This window comes from Oncorhynchus clarkii, chromosome 7 (assembly GCF_045791955.1).
Source record: "Oncorhynchus clarkii lewisi isolate Uvic-CL-2024 chromosome 7, UVic_Ocla_1.0, whole genome shotgun sequence".
Lineage (NCBI taxonomy): Eukaryota > Metazoa > Chordata > Actinopteri > Salmoniformes > Salmonidae > Oncorhynchus > Oncorhynchus clarkii.
Genome location: NC_092153.1, coordinates 24520996 through 24536343, shown reverse-complemented (window position 1 = coordinate 24536343; position 15348 = coordinate 24520996). Strand labels below are relative to the sequence as shown.

At 41.2% G+C, this 15348-nt stretch overlaps 1 protein-coding gene across 1 annotated transcript in view; it reads left to right on the top strand.

Moving 5' to 3' along the window:
- Positions 1 to 4647, top strand: part of LOC139412566 (parathyroid hormone 2 receptor-like) — a 36701-nt gene extending 32054 nt beyond the window's left edge. Inside the window, exons 12-13 of the mRNA XM_071159285.1 lie at positions 3230 to 3271; positions 4261 to 4647. Coding sequence (XP_071015386.1) covers positions 3230 to 3271; positions 4261 to 4647 — 429 coding nt within the window. The remainder of the gene's footprint in view (positions 1 to 3229; positions 3272 to 4260) is intronic.
- The last annotated feature ends 10701 nt before the right edge of the window (positions 4648 to 15348 follow it).

Sequence of the window (15348 nt, the reverse complement as noted above, 5' to 3'; positions counted from 1 at the left end):
CACTTGTTGTTGATTCTTCACAAAAAAATACAGTTTTATATCTTTATGTTTGAAGCCTGAAATGTGGCAAAAGGTCGCAAAGTTCAAGGGGGCCGAATAATTTTGCAAGGCACTGTATTACAGGCTAAAGGGAAGCACAGCCACGAGCTGTTCAGTGATACAAGCCTACCAGACGAGCTAAATTACTTCTATGCTTGCTTCGAGGCAAGTAACACTGAAACATGCATGAGAGCATCAGCTGTTCCAGGCGACTGTGTGATCACGTTCTCCGTAGTCGATGTGAGTAAGACCTTTAAACAGGTCAATATTCACAAGGCAGCAGGGCCCGAAGGATTACCAGGATGTGTACTCCGAGCATGCACTGACAAACTGGCAAGTGTCTTCACTGACATTTTCAACCTGTCCCTGACCTGAGTCTATAATACCAACATTTTTCAAGCAGACCTCCATAGTCCCTTCTGCCCAAGAACACTAAGGTAACCTGCCCAAACGACTACTCACCCGTAGTGCTCACGTCTGTAGCCATGAAGTGCTTTGAAAGGCTGGCTCATATCAACACCATTATCCCAGGAACCCTAGACCTACTCCAAATTGCATACCGCCCAAACAGATCCACAGATTGCACTCCACACTGCCCTTTCCCACCTGGACAAAAGGAACACCTAGCAAACACCAGCTCAGCGTTCAACACCATAGTGCCCTCAAAGCTCATCACTAAGCTAAGGACAATGGGACTAAACACCTCCCTCTGCAACTGAATCCTGGACTTCCTGTCGGGCCGCCCCCAGATGGTAAAGGTAGGTAACAACACATCTGCCACACTGGCAGATACAGTCCCCTCCTGTACTCCCTGTTCACCCATGACTGCATGGCCAAGCACGACTCCAACACCATCATTAAGTTTGCTGACGACACACCGACAATGATGAGACAGCCTATAGGGAGGAGGTCATAGACCTGGCAGTGTGATGCCAGGATAACAACCTCTCCCTCAGCATGATCAAGACAAAGGAGATGATTGTGGACTACAGGAAAAGGAGTACCAAGCACGCCCCCATTCTCACCGACAGGCAAGTTTGAGAGCCTCAAGTTCCTTGGTGTCCAAATACACCAAGACAGTCGTGAAGAGGGCACGACAAAGCCTATTCCCCCCAGGAGACTGAAAAGATTTGCCATGGGTCCTCAGATCCTCAAAGTTGCAGCTACACCATCGAGAGCATTCTGACGGGTTGCATCACTGCATGATATGGCAACTGCTAAAAATTGTCAGACTCCAGCCACCCTAGTCATAGACTGTTCTCTCTGCTACCGCATGGCAAGCGGTATCAGAGCGCAAAGTCTAGGTCCAAAAGGCTTCTTAACAGCTTCTACCCCAAAGCCATAAGACTCATGAACAGCTAATCAAATGCCTACCCAGACTATTTGCATTGCCCCCCCCCCCCCCTCTTTTACACTGCTGCTACTCTCGGTTTATTATCTATGCATAGTCACTGTAACTCTACCTACATGTACATATTACCTCAATTACCTCAACTAACCAGTGCCACATTGACTCTGTGCTGGTACTCCCAGTACATAGCCTCTGTATTGTTATTTTACTGCTGCTCTTTTAATTACTTGTTACGTTTATATTTTTTACTTAACACTTTTCTTTACTGCATTGTTGTTTAAGAGCTTGTAAGTAAGCATTTCACTGTAAGTTCTACACCTGTTGTATTCGGTGCATGTGACTCGTGCTGTGGAGATTTTTCAGGGTCAGGGACTGGGACACTAGTCAGGATCGAGGGAAAGATGAACGCAGGAGTGACTTCGGGACAAGTCTCTGAATGTTCTTGAGTGGCCCAGCCAGAGCCTGGATTTAAACCCGATCAAACATAGCTCTGCAGCGACGTTCCCCATCCAACTTGACAGAGCTTGAGGATTTGCAGATTAGAATGGGAGAAACTCCCCAAATACAGGTTTGCCAAGCTTGTAGATTCATACCCAAGAAGACTCGAGGCTGTAATAACTGCAAAAGGTGCTTCAACAAAGTACTGAGTAAAGGGTCTGAATACTTATGCAAATGTGATGTTTATTTTATTTTAAATTTTATACATTTGCTAAAATGTCTAAACCTGTTTTTGCTTTGTCATTATGGGGTATTGTGTGTAGCTTGATGGCGGGGGAAAAAGCAATGTAATCAATTTTAGAATACGGCAGTAACTTAAATTCAAGAGGTCTGAACACTCCGAATGCACTGTATTGCCCATTGCTAATAGCTTTAAAACTGTAGAAAGCAATAGTGCTGAGCAATTAGTGCTTTTTGAGGTCGAATCGGTGAAATTATTTAAAAAAATACTTTTATGAATGCTGAATACTATCGATCAAGTATTTTCAGGTAGAGATACCTCACGAAGCAACTGCTCCATCCCTCTTGATTGTGCATTCTTCTCTCTTCTCTTGGTCTCTGGACAAGTAGGCGCACAATGGATTATGGTCATTGTAGTTAATTACCACTTTTTCTGCTCTAAACTATGTTGAATATTGGCCTGTTGTAAACTACAACTCCCTACTACATTGCACAGTTCGGGCTTGATCTGATTTATCTCTATTCGAGAAACTACAGTGAGAAAATGCACATTGAGCTCACAGAAAAAAAACAGAATGAAATCAAATTCAAATAATTGAACTAATTAGTCAATTATTAGTTTTTTTTAAATAACAGAAATTTCAGTTAATCGCTCAGCACTTGAAAGCAATATTGATACGATTTTAAATGTGAGAATTTGAGCATTATAGCTTAAAGGGACATTACACTAACTTCTTTCAGATGTTTTCTGACCTCTAATGTCGTCTTATGTCAAGACAAAACCACATCTCATGACATGTGCAAATCCAGCTATGAATAAATGAATGAAAGGATGAGCACCAGATAAAACCAGGAATGTAAATGGTGCTCATCTTTTCCATTAATTTGGGATTGAAGTGTATAGCTGGATATACACAACACAACTGATGTCGTGGGGCATGCTTTTATCTTAACATTACACTACTTTTGAAAAAAAAAAAAAAATTCTATTGTGTGTTTTTCTTTAAGAGCTCTCTTTCCTGAGACCATCATGTCGATATTATTCTCCGAAGGTCATGGACACCTCTCATTTGTAGAGAATGTCACATCATTTATACTGTCAGCAGGAATTTGAGCTTTCAACACATGCCTCTGACCTTAGTCGCTTTCATCTCTTCCTAGGGTTTCTTTGTGTCCATTATCTACTGCTACTGCAATGGAGAGGTGAGTACTGTTCACCAGACCCGGCCAGAAGGTTTAAGGTCTTCTCCACTCTAGAGCTGCTGCTTTCAAGAATCTGTCATGCTGGACTCTCTAATTGAACCAAAGTCACGTGCTCATTTGTTGCCCATTTCTAAGTGTTCTAGGAACTAACCATAATGAGAGGGGGGGGGAGATGTTATTAGAACTAATGGAACTTATTGATGTCATTTATTAGAACAATAGAACATTCATACTGTGCGTACGTACGCATTGTACCCATCAGTGATACTTCAAACCCTGTTTGTGGGTATTGTAAGTAAATAGGCTACCAGAAAATACCCATTGTTACTACCGCCTTACTTGCTGGTCAATACCAGGTAAATATCACTGTAAAAAAGGTAGCTACTGTAAAATAAAGTGCTACTTTTCCCCCAATAATTTCCACATTTATTAGTCCCATATACAATATTTAGAGAGTTTGGTCATTTAGAACGTAATGTTCCGAGAGCACCCCTACTCTCATCCATGTTCGTTGCTAAGTGATAATTGACGCTTCTGGGTTGGGCTGTTTATTTCTGAAAGCTTTTAAAACCTCTGAAAAAGCCCAGTGAAAGCGAATAGGACATTTGTGGGCACCACAACACAATAGGAACTTTGGCATTGGCAATAATATGTATTCAAGTCTCTTGTGTTGTCATCAAATTTCATTGTGAATGTCAGTCGGTCAAAACAACATTTGAATTCACTACTCTGTTTTTCTTGTTTGCGGCGAGTCATTTCCTTGAGAATGGTCGGAGGCGCTCTTGTATTGTTACATCAACAAAGGTTTTGCGATAAAGGTGCTAACATTGCGTCCATTCTAAAAGTTGTCTGAACTCCCCAAATAAGTTTCTGCCCTGACTGGTACTATAGGCTACCATACAAAATCCTGACCCATATCATGACCCACACAATACCACGACCCATACTATACTATAACCTGACCCACACAATCCTCTTGTTCTCTTCAGGTCCAGGCAGAGATGAAGAAGACCTGGACCCGCTGGAACCTGGAGTTCGACGGGAAGGGACCGGCGGCATGTGCCAACTACCGGTACGGCCTCAACCAGACCACTACCAGTCAGCCCCAGCCGCTGGCCGTGATCTCGGGCACCTCCTCTCTCTTCTCCAGCCACGTGTACCGCAGCAGCCAAGCCAGGCACAGCGTCAGCACCCACACCACCTTGCCCGGCTACGTGTTCAGCAACTCTGAGGTGGAAAGCCTGCCCCCATCCATCCTAGAGGAGCAAGACGAGAGAGCCAAGCAGGTGGACGACATCTCCCTCCGAGAGTCCTTACCTGTGGTGAATACCACCAGCATAGGAGAGGACTTGGAGGAGACACTAGAGAGAGAGTAGAGGGAAAGTGGGAATGTACAGCTGACAACAATTGTGTTTTTTATATTTTTTGAATGACAGGACAGAGGGAAGGTAGAGCGGGAGATACACAGGAATTAGGGCCACAAACAGAAAGTGGCTGAGACTGAACTCAAGACTCGAATTCGCATCGTCAAGGGAATACGTGGTTCGGAGTTGGCAGCCTTAACACTAGACCACTAGACCAGACTCCAATATCTTTGATGTTTTGGGGATACTGTATATCACCATATCCTTGTCTTACGCCAGCTAGCGCTTAAGAATTGCATTTTTTTTGTTTTTTTCATGGACTGTTATTTGTCACTTCGAGTGGTGGCTAGACAATCAGTCAGGTCTGTGGCTAAATATGGACTGGTGCTGCAGCTACAGACGAGTTTGTGTCTGTGTCATTCGTAATGCTGAAGACAATTACAGTGCCTTCAGAAAGTATTCACACCCAATTACCTTTTCCACATTTTGTTGTATTACAACCTGAATTTTAAATGGATTCAATTTAGATTGTGTCACTGATGTTTGTGTCACTGTCACCCATAATGTCAGTGGAATTATGTTTTTAGACATTTTTACAAATTAATACAAATGAAAAAGCTGAAATGTCTTGAGTCAATAAGTATTCAACCCCTTTGTTATGGCAAACCTAAACAAGTTCAGGAGTAAAATAACAAGTTCCATGACTATCCCATTTCTGTACCTCACAAATTCAATTATCTGTACGGTCCCTCAGTTGAGCAGTGAATTTCAAGCACAGGTTCAACAACAAGGACAAGGTAGGTTTTCCAATGCCTCGCAAAGAAGGGCACTGATGGGTAGAAGAAAAAAAGCAGACACTAAATATCCCTTTGAGCATGGTGATGTTATTCATTACACTTTGGATGGTGTATCAATACTCCCAGTCACTACAAAGATACAGGCGTCCTTCCTAACTCCTGACTGAGAGGAAGGAAACGGCTCCGGCATTTCACCATGAGGCCAATGGTGATTTTAATCCAGGTAGAGTTTAAAAATTAATAATAATAATTGAACCTTTATTTAACCGGGCAAGTCAGTTAAGAACAAATTCTTATTTACAATGACGGCCTAGGAACAGTGGGTTAACTGCCTTGTTCAGGGGCAGAACGACAGATTTTTACCTTGTCAGCTCGGAGATTCGATCTAGCAACTTTTCAGTTACCTGCCGGTCCTAAATGACGAATTAAAGGAAGATTGTACAGAATACATTTGCAATAAGGCAAGTAATATTGCAAAGAAATGTACTTTTTGTTCTGAACACAAAGCATTATGTTTGGGGCAAATCCAACATAACACATTAGAGTACCACTCTTCATATGTTCAAGCATGGTGGTGGCTGCATCATGTTATGGGCATGCTTATCATTGTCAAGAACAAGGGAATTTTCTTGGATAAAAAGAAAAGGAATAGAGCTAAGCACAGGCAAAGTCCTAGAGGAAAACCAGGTTCAGTCTACTTTCCAACAGACACTGTGTCACGTTCTGACCTTAGTTCCTTTGTTTTGTCTTTGTTTTAGTATGGTCAGGGCGTGAGTTGGGGTGGGCAGTCTGTTTGTTTTTCTATGTTGCTTTTTGTGTTTGGCCTAGTATTGTTCTCAATCAGAGGCAGGTGTCGTTAGTTGTCTCTGATTGAGAATCATACTTAGCCTTTTTCCACCTGGGTTTCGTGGGTGTTTATTTCCTGTTTAGTGTTTTGTCATTCACCTTACGGGACTGTTCATTTGTTGTTTATTGTTTTTGTTCAGTGTTCATTTTGCTTCATTAAATTATGGACACTTACCACACTGCGTTTTGGTCCTCCAATCCTTCTCGCTTCTCCTCCTCAAAAGAGGAGGACGAGATCCCTTACACACTGGGAGACCAATTCACCTTTCAGCAGGACAATAACCTAAAACACAAGGCCAAATATACACTGGAATTACTTACCAAGACGGCATTGAATGTTCCTTAGGCCTAGTTGCAGTTCACAGGATAGCAGAGCCAAAAATGAATTGTACATAATAAAACACTTGATTGCATAATGCACATTAACCAAATCGATCACATTCAGTGATCATATAACATATGATCAACTTACAGTAATGTAAGATCAGGCTATGATGTAAGCTAGGCCATTAGAGATTTTATCCCCTTACCAGGTTAAAGACCCTACTTCAAACCCATGTGTGTAGTACCGACCATATCCATGTTCTATGTCTGTATTAATAGAACCCCATTAGTTGTGCTCCTGCCCTGTAATTTCTTCAGTACACTACATCTGAGCCCCACATGGCACCCTATTCCCTTTACAATGCACTATTTTGACCAGGGCCTAATAGAGCTCTGGCCAAATGTAGTACACTATATTGGGAATAGGGTGCCATTTTGGACACATTCTGTATGGACCAATTAATGGTCTTTATCTAGAAAATGCATTCATTACTGCTCAGCCAATTCCAGCCAGTAACACTCTGGTCGCTTTGGTTTCCTGTATGAGTAATAGTTAATGACTATGAATCAGAATACAGAGTGGATTCAACAAAGCAGTGTGCGATTTGACAGAAAAGGCACAATCCCTGCAAATGCCAATTTGGTTTTAAATGGAACACCTGGGTGACTACTGACAACTAAAGTATATACCTGGTTGCTTCACAGAGGACTCGTCAAATAAGCATGTGGAATTTCACACGGCACAGCTAGTGGTAGTATCTCTCTCTCTAAATCTATTTTCCAAATGGCATGTGGTTTCAGCCACAGTTTATGGTAGTACTGTAGCGAAGTAGGATACCTGTAAAATAAAAATGCCCACGTGTTTTGGTTGCTTTAGAATTCATTAATAGCCCCAAAAAAGTGGTGGGCAGTAACTGCTTTGTTGTCGTTTGAATACCAGATTGCCCCTTTAACCAAATACCAGGAACACACTTTTCGGTGACACCCAGTGTCATAATATTTCACAACATTTGTCATATTTCATAACAGTTGTCATAACCTGTCATGACCCATATTTACACCTGTTGTGACATATATTGTGTTATTTTATGGCTGGTCAAATCCCACATATATTCAAATTCTTTTTTTCTCTGACAAGACGTTTCCTTTCATTTGAAAGTGTGTTTCTTAAATCCTCTGCTGTTGTTTCAATGAGTTTTTAAAAGTCATGTTTTTTCACATTTTAAATAACTTGTACAAAATACACTTTAGGACTCTGTCATGAAGCATTGTGAGCATCCTGTGTCACTTTATAACGCTGTCAACGCCGTCATAATCATGTAAGCCAGATAGACCTATCACGTACATGACCTTATATCAGTCATCTGTCAAAAACAGGGTGTCTTGTCCTGCTCCTGAAATCTGCTCCTGCATTTATCCTAGTCCTCAGCAACAGAGCATTGGGGTAGGTGCATGTCTGTCTAATATGGTCAATAAAAAATAAATAGAAAAATATAATAAACATACTGTTGACACGTAGGCTATGGTGTAATGGAATGTTTTGCCTCGTGTGGTAAGTTGTGGGTTTTGATACTCTTGTATAGGTGTCATAACTAGCCATAAAATAATGCAATATGTCACAAGACTAAATTTGTGTCATGACAGTGTTATGACCATATTATAACAGGTTATGACAAATGCCATGACCTTCCCTCCTGGGTGAGGATCAAAGAGAGCCCCCACCCTCTCCCACCAGAGAGGAAGGGGGGGAGTGGGACGGTTTTCTGAATGTTACGAAATGGTTAGAAACTCTCAACACGAGTGAAGAAGAAAATCTCGAGAGACCAAAACATGCCGGGTGGCTGCCAGTGTAAAGTGGTCCTAGCTGTACCGTGAATAATAAACCACAGACCCTCAAACTCTCGACGAGTGAAGGTGAAGACTAGACATTCACAGTCTGCAGCTGTTTATGTAAAATAGTCTAGGAATCTCGACTGAAGATGAAAGAAGAACATTTCCCTATCACCACCATTGTGGTACATCTGAAGTATCCAGTCTAACGAACACTCCGAGACAAAGAAGCCTACTACAACTAAGGACATTGTGACATTGTGACTTGCATCGGACGACGACCCCACAGACAGACCGGGCAACTTCAACAGAGATCGACGACAGAGACATACAAGTGTAAATATATACATTGCAATTATTTCCGATTGAGCGGTCGTTCATGTGCAAAGTATTCACATGAGCATAGTTTTCCAACTGTATGTAAGAGGAGTCCCCTCTGTCTCTCCCGCTCTTTCTTTCCCCACCCCTTTCCATTGTGTAACAAGCCGTTACATCGGGTTAGTCCACTAGGGACTTTTCATTGCATTATGTTAGTAATCAATTTAACCTATACTGTGTGTGTTTATGTATTTCTGTGTTATTGTTTAGTTAGTTAGTAAATAAATAATTAAGCCAATTTGTGTATCGCTGAATAATCATTTAGACTAGGGTTTGTGCAGATTTACGAGGCCAACGACATCAGAATGAGACTGATATGAGGTAATACTGATAAATGGATGACTGGTATGATAACAATATATTCTGATACATTCTTGAGTTCATTCAGGAAACGGTAACTCATTAATCAAACTTTTCAAGTGCTGCCCCAAGTTACTAATGAGTTAATTGTTACATGATTAATTGAATCGCGTAATAATTAAACATAGTTAATTGATTTGATAAAATAGCCGTCATCACATTAATAATAGTCACATCACGACAACAAGTTATGTCAACTGTTATGACATGGTTATGACGTGTTATGATGCTGGAGGTCAAGTAAAGTATTACCCGCTTTTCCAATATAGCTGGAATTCAATCAAACCTGCTAGTGATGTTTACACAGTGTCTCACACACTTCCTGAAAAGTGAAAGCATAGCTGTGAGAGAGTATCTGGTTGTCGTTGTAGGTTTGTATACAGTATCCAAGACCAACCTGTGATTTTATTTGAACATGGGGAAAAAGAGCTGCTGCATAAACTTGTTGATTGAACATGCAGAACCATGGATCAATGTCATTCTTTGGGATCTTAAAACTAAAACTGGCTTGGCGGCCTGTCAAATGATTTCCCAAGTCTTTTATTGAATTTCGGACACATGTTATTAGTTGAACTCTTGGGCTGTGAAAGCAATTGACATATTGACTTGAAACTACACAGTAACTCTGATAAATATTCTAAACTAGCCCCCAGGAGCATAATAACTGTCTTCTCACTTCTTTCACAAAGTATTACCCTTAAACATGAGTTGCACACAGTACGAAATTAACTCGCTGACTAAGAACAATACAGAATAAATGGGCTGTAGCATACTGCCAAAAATTACCTAATTTTTGGCTAATTTCTCCACTATTTTGCATTAGCAAAATGTATGTCTTCATGTCACACTGTGATAATGAGCAGCCAGAGAGTAAGAAAATGGCAGCCACATTTTCACAACAGCAGCTAGGTATCCATCCAATTGGTGTTCTAAAATTCCACATGTAGAAAATATGCACATTTTCCCACCAGAATTTATTTCCTTCTTAATGCGTTTTAGCCAATCAGTTGTGTTGTGACAAGGTAGGGGTGGTATACAGAAGATAGCCCTATTTGGTAAAAGACCAAGTCCATACTATGGCAAGAACAGCTGGAATAAGCAAAGAGATAGTCCATCATTACTTTAAGACATGAAGGTCAGTCAATCCGGAAAATTAAGAACTTTGAAAGTTTCTTCAAGTGCAGTCGCAAAAACCATCAGGCACTATGATGAAACTAGCCCTCATGATGACCGCCACAGGATAGGAAGGCCCAGTTACCTCTGCTGCAGAGGATAAGTTCATTGGAGTTAAGTGCACCTCACATTGCAGCCCAAATAAATGCTTCAGAGTTCAAGCAACAGACACATCTCAACATCAACTGTTCAGAGGAGACTGCGTGAATAAGGCCTTCATGGTTGAATTGCTGGAAAGAAACCACTACTAAAGGACACCAATAATAGGAAGAGACTAGCTTGGGCCAAGAAACACAAGCAATAGACATTAGACTGGTGGAAATCAGTCCTTTGATCCGAGTCCAAATTTGAAATTTTTGGCTCCAACCGCCGTGTCTGTGAGATGCAGAGTAGGTGAACGGATGATCTCCGCATGTGTGGTTCCTATCGTGAAGCATGGAGGAGGTGGTGTGATGGTGTTGGGGTGCTTTGCTGGTGACACTGTCAGTGATTTATTTAGAATTCAAGGCACACTTAACCAGCATGGCTACCACAGCATTCTGCAGCGATACAACATCCATCTGGTTTGCGCTTAGTGAGAGTATGATTTGTTTTTCAACAGGACAATGACCCAACACATCTCCAGGCTGTGTAAGGGCTATTTGATCAAGAAGGAGAGTGATGGAGTGCTGCATCAGGTGACCCCCACAATCATGCAACCTCAACCCAATTGAGATGGTTTGGGTTGAGTTGGACGCAGAGTGAAGGAAAAGCAGCCAACAAGTGCTCATCATATGTGGGAACTCCTTCAACACTGTTGGAAAATAATTCTGGGTGAAGCTGGTTGAGAGAAAATGCCAAGAGTGTGCAAAGCTGTCAAGGCAAATATAAAATATATTTATATTTGTTAAACACTTTTTTGGTTACTACATGATTCCATGTGTTATTTCATAGTTTTGATGTCTTCACTATTATTCTACACTGTAGAAAATAGTGAAAATAAATAAAAACCCTTGAATGAGTAGGTGTCCAAACCTTTGACTGGTACTGAATAGACATACATGTATTTACAAATAAATTGTCAGGTGTCAGTTGTGCAGAGGTGAGAACAGAGTCATGCGCAGGACACAGAACTGAGTAAAACAACGTACTTTACTCGGGAAAAATAATCAGCAAATAAATCCACGCAGGGATCACAAACCCTAACACAAAAGACTACCACCAAACCAGCAACAATCAAGCACAAAACATACTGAACCAGAGGGTTAAATAGGGAAATAATAATAACTTAATGGGAACCAGGTGTCTACAATCAAGACATCATAACAAATGGAAAAATAAACCTGGATCGGTGGCAGCTAGAAAGCCGGTGACGCCGCCCGAACAAGGAGAGGCACCAACTTCGGCGGAAGCCGTGACAAAAATATATGGGGGGATTGGCAATAATGCAGACAATTACAATGATGAAAGCTACAATCTGTAATAATAAAACTGAAGAAAAAAAAGAAATGGGGCAGATTGTAATGAAATTGAACATTGCATCAAGATAATTGTTCTTAGTCAGTACAAGTTAATTGCTATGGTTATATATTTTGCTTTTCACTGTCCGTCCAAACGAATGGCTTTAAGAGGTTGATATGATGAAAGCGGAAAAATGACCGGGCCAATATAGGTGCATCGCTGAACACCCAGAAGGGGCGTCGGTGAATGTCCTTAGGTTCAGTAAATGGTGACTACAGAATTCCTGTGCTGTGGCACGTTAGGTTCAATAGCAAATGAGTCACTTCACTTACATCCATACTTAGGCCTCATCAAGCCACATTACTCGCAAGAAAGCACAAATTGTGATTCCATCAAAACTCCACACAATATCGGAATAACCTGTGTTGATCTCAGCTGTTCCACTCTAGCACTGCATGGTCTATTAGACCATTCACACACAGCAGGTATTCAAATACATGTTACACAATATTTTGTCTTATGATGTGCTATAGGGAATAGCGTGCAATTTGGAACACAGCCATAGAATCCCAGGAAACCGCCAGACTTTTTAACGATGAGCTAGATCATCCTGGAACCTCCACCTACCTCTCTGATCATACTGTGTGCAATAATGATAGGAATATGTGGTATTATTTTCCATTTATACCAATGCAGATGCAAAGTGAAACAATGACACTGTACATTTATTTTTTGGGGGGGGGGGGGGGGGGGGGGGGGTTATAATGACAGGAATTTGAATAATGGCGGTGGAGACCGATGGGGCACGCAGTGGCACACATCTACACCCTCTGATCCCAATCATCTGAGGGGTATTGTTGTTAGAACAAATAGTGCAATAATGTATCAATGAGGAAACCACTATTTTGGGGAAACCGCGCTCATTTGAAGATTGTAATGTCTCCATCGCTGATAAGTGACAGACAGTACGGTCACACACAGACGCACACACACACAGAAATAATGAGCAATAATCTTCAGTAGCCTACACCCCTTATCTGTAGTTATCATTACTAGTCTCTGTAGTGTATTACTGTGAAATGTGTGAGTGTTGCTTGGATGTCATGTTGTGCAAGCATGTGGGCAACACAGAGATAGTGAGAAGATTTGTTGTTGGCCATTGATCTAATACTCTTTGAGTTAACATGAAATGGAGTGAAACAAACTCCATCCCAAATGGCACCCTATTCCGTATATAGTGCACTACTTTTAACTAGATCCCTATGGGTCCTGGTCAAAAGTAGTGCAGTTTAATTTGGGATGCAGATATGGTTCATTTTAGCAATAAGGCCCGAGGTGTGGTATATGCCCAAGATACCACGGCTAAGGGCTGTTCTTAGGCACGACACAAAGCAGTACGCGGTCCACGGCATCAGCCAATCAGCATTCAGTGCTCGAACCATCCAGTTTATAATTTGCATGAATCCCTCTCATCTCAGAGTGAGAAATGTAATTAATAAAGATTTCTGACCTTCGCTATCAAGGATGAGAATCACACATTTTTTCTTCACAATTTTGTATGATATATATCAGATATTCCCAAACTGGGTTACGCGTATCCCCAGGGGTACAAAATTAAACCATCTAGTGTGTAGCGAAATAACAACACAATGTCAAATACAGGTAGTCAAATAATTTACATCTAATCACATTAGTTGTTACTCTCCCGTGGGAAACCTTCACTCTGGCGCAGACATTTAGAAACATGACAATTTGAAAAAAAATAAGCCATGGGAGAGTTTTGAGCAATAAGAAAGACGACTTTCAAGTAGTAAGACATGTATAAAAGCAACATATACTATTAATAAGAAGGGGCTAGAAGCGTCATATGTTGCGCTAACGAGTGGCTAGGACAGGCAAGCCCCATACTATTGTGGAGGACTTAATTATTCCTGCTGCTGCGGACATGGCTGGGACAATGCTGGGGGAAAAGGCCCAAAAAACTATACAGAATGCCTTCATCAAACACTGTTTCACGACGCATCGGTGACATGGCAGGAGATGTTCTGAAACAATTACTGCCTCACATACAAGCCAGTGAATCATATACATTACAGCTGGATGAGTCAACAGACGTGACAGGCCTGGCACAGGCCATTGTGGGGGGTCAATTAAGGAAGACATCCTCTTCTGCAAACCACTGGAAACCAGTACAACATGAGAGGATATTTTTTAAGTACTGGACAGCGTTGTGACATCCAATGGACTTTGGTGGTCAAGATGTGCTGGTATCTGTACTGATGGAGCAAAAGCCATGACAGGGAGACATAGTGGAGTGGAAACGCGCGCGCAAGCAGTTGCTTCCGACGCCACTTGGCTACACTGCAGCATCCACCGAGAAGCTCTTGCTGCCAAGGGAATGCCTGACAGCTTGAAAGATGTTTTGGACACTACAGTGAAAATGGTTAACTTTGTTAAAAGAGCGCCAAAAGGAAACAGGTGCTGCATGCACACATTCAATGCACAACAGCACACCATACAATACAAGTAAAATGATACAGAATATAATTCAGACAAAATAAAAGACATACCTGCACACGAAGAGACAACACACATTATGTTAACCCTTGGAGCAGTCCTAGCTCTCAGGCACCTGCGCAAGCACATGGACACTCCCTCAAACACTGTCCCAAGAACTCACAAGTTACAGTAGAAACCCTAGTTAGCGAGCTTTGTGAAACATGTTAACATAAATCTTTATATTATCCACATTGTAACAGACTTATGGTTGCATAACAGCACATTGTGTAACATTATGACGGTTTTATATTAAACAATTTCGGAGCCAAGGACAACATACCTTGGTAGCTGAAGGTCAGGCAAAAGAGAACAATAAGGGGGTACGGAAATACAGATAACCCTCGATGGGCCAAACCAAAATATACAAAACTTTTACAATCACAATATTGATATGAAGTGTTTGCACACCAAAGAAAAACATTAGCTATGCAGCTGTAATTAATTAAAAATACATACTGAATTATTATTATTATCAAATTATTAACATCCCCTCTTGATTACGCAATGATATGGCCATGTAACGCTTTTACAACATACTGGTTAACAAGAGGCAAAACATTAGGTGTTTGTTAAATGTGAGCCATTTGTCAAATTTGATTTGTCTTGGGATGCCATACCTGGGTATTAGTTTGGTTTGTAGCCACTTAAAGACTGACCTAGCATCCTCCCCTTTTGTTATTATTGCCTCTACCCATTTGGAGAACCTATCTACTATGACTAGGAGATAGAGTTTGCCTTTAGATAAATTTTCGGGGCCCATGTCGGTGTAGTCTATACTAATATCCTGAAAACATGCATTAGGTATTACGTATGAGCCCATTGGTGTTTGATATAGTTTCTTTGGGTTGTGTCTGTCACAACCATTGCATTCGTCACAAAATAAATCATCGTCATAAAATAAGTCAGTCATATTTTTTATGTGAGGGTGCCACCAGATGTGCGAGGCCTTTTTGGAGGGTCTTTAGTTTGCCTTCGTGTGTGGGGCCATGTGTTTCTCATAAAAGTT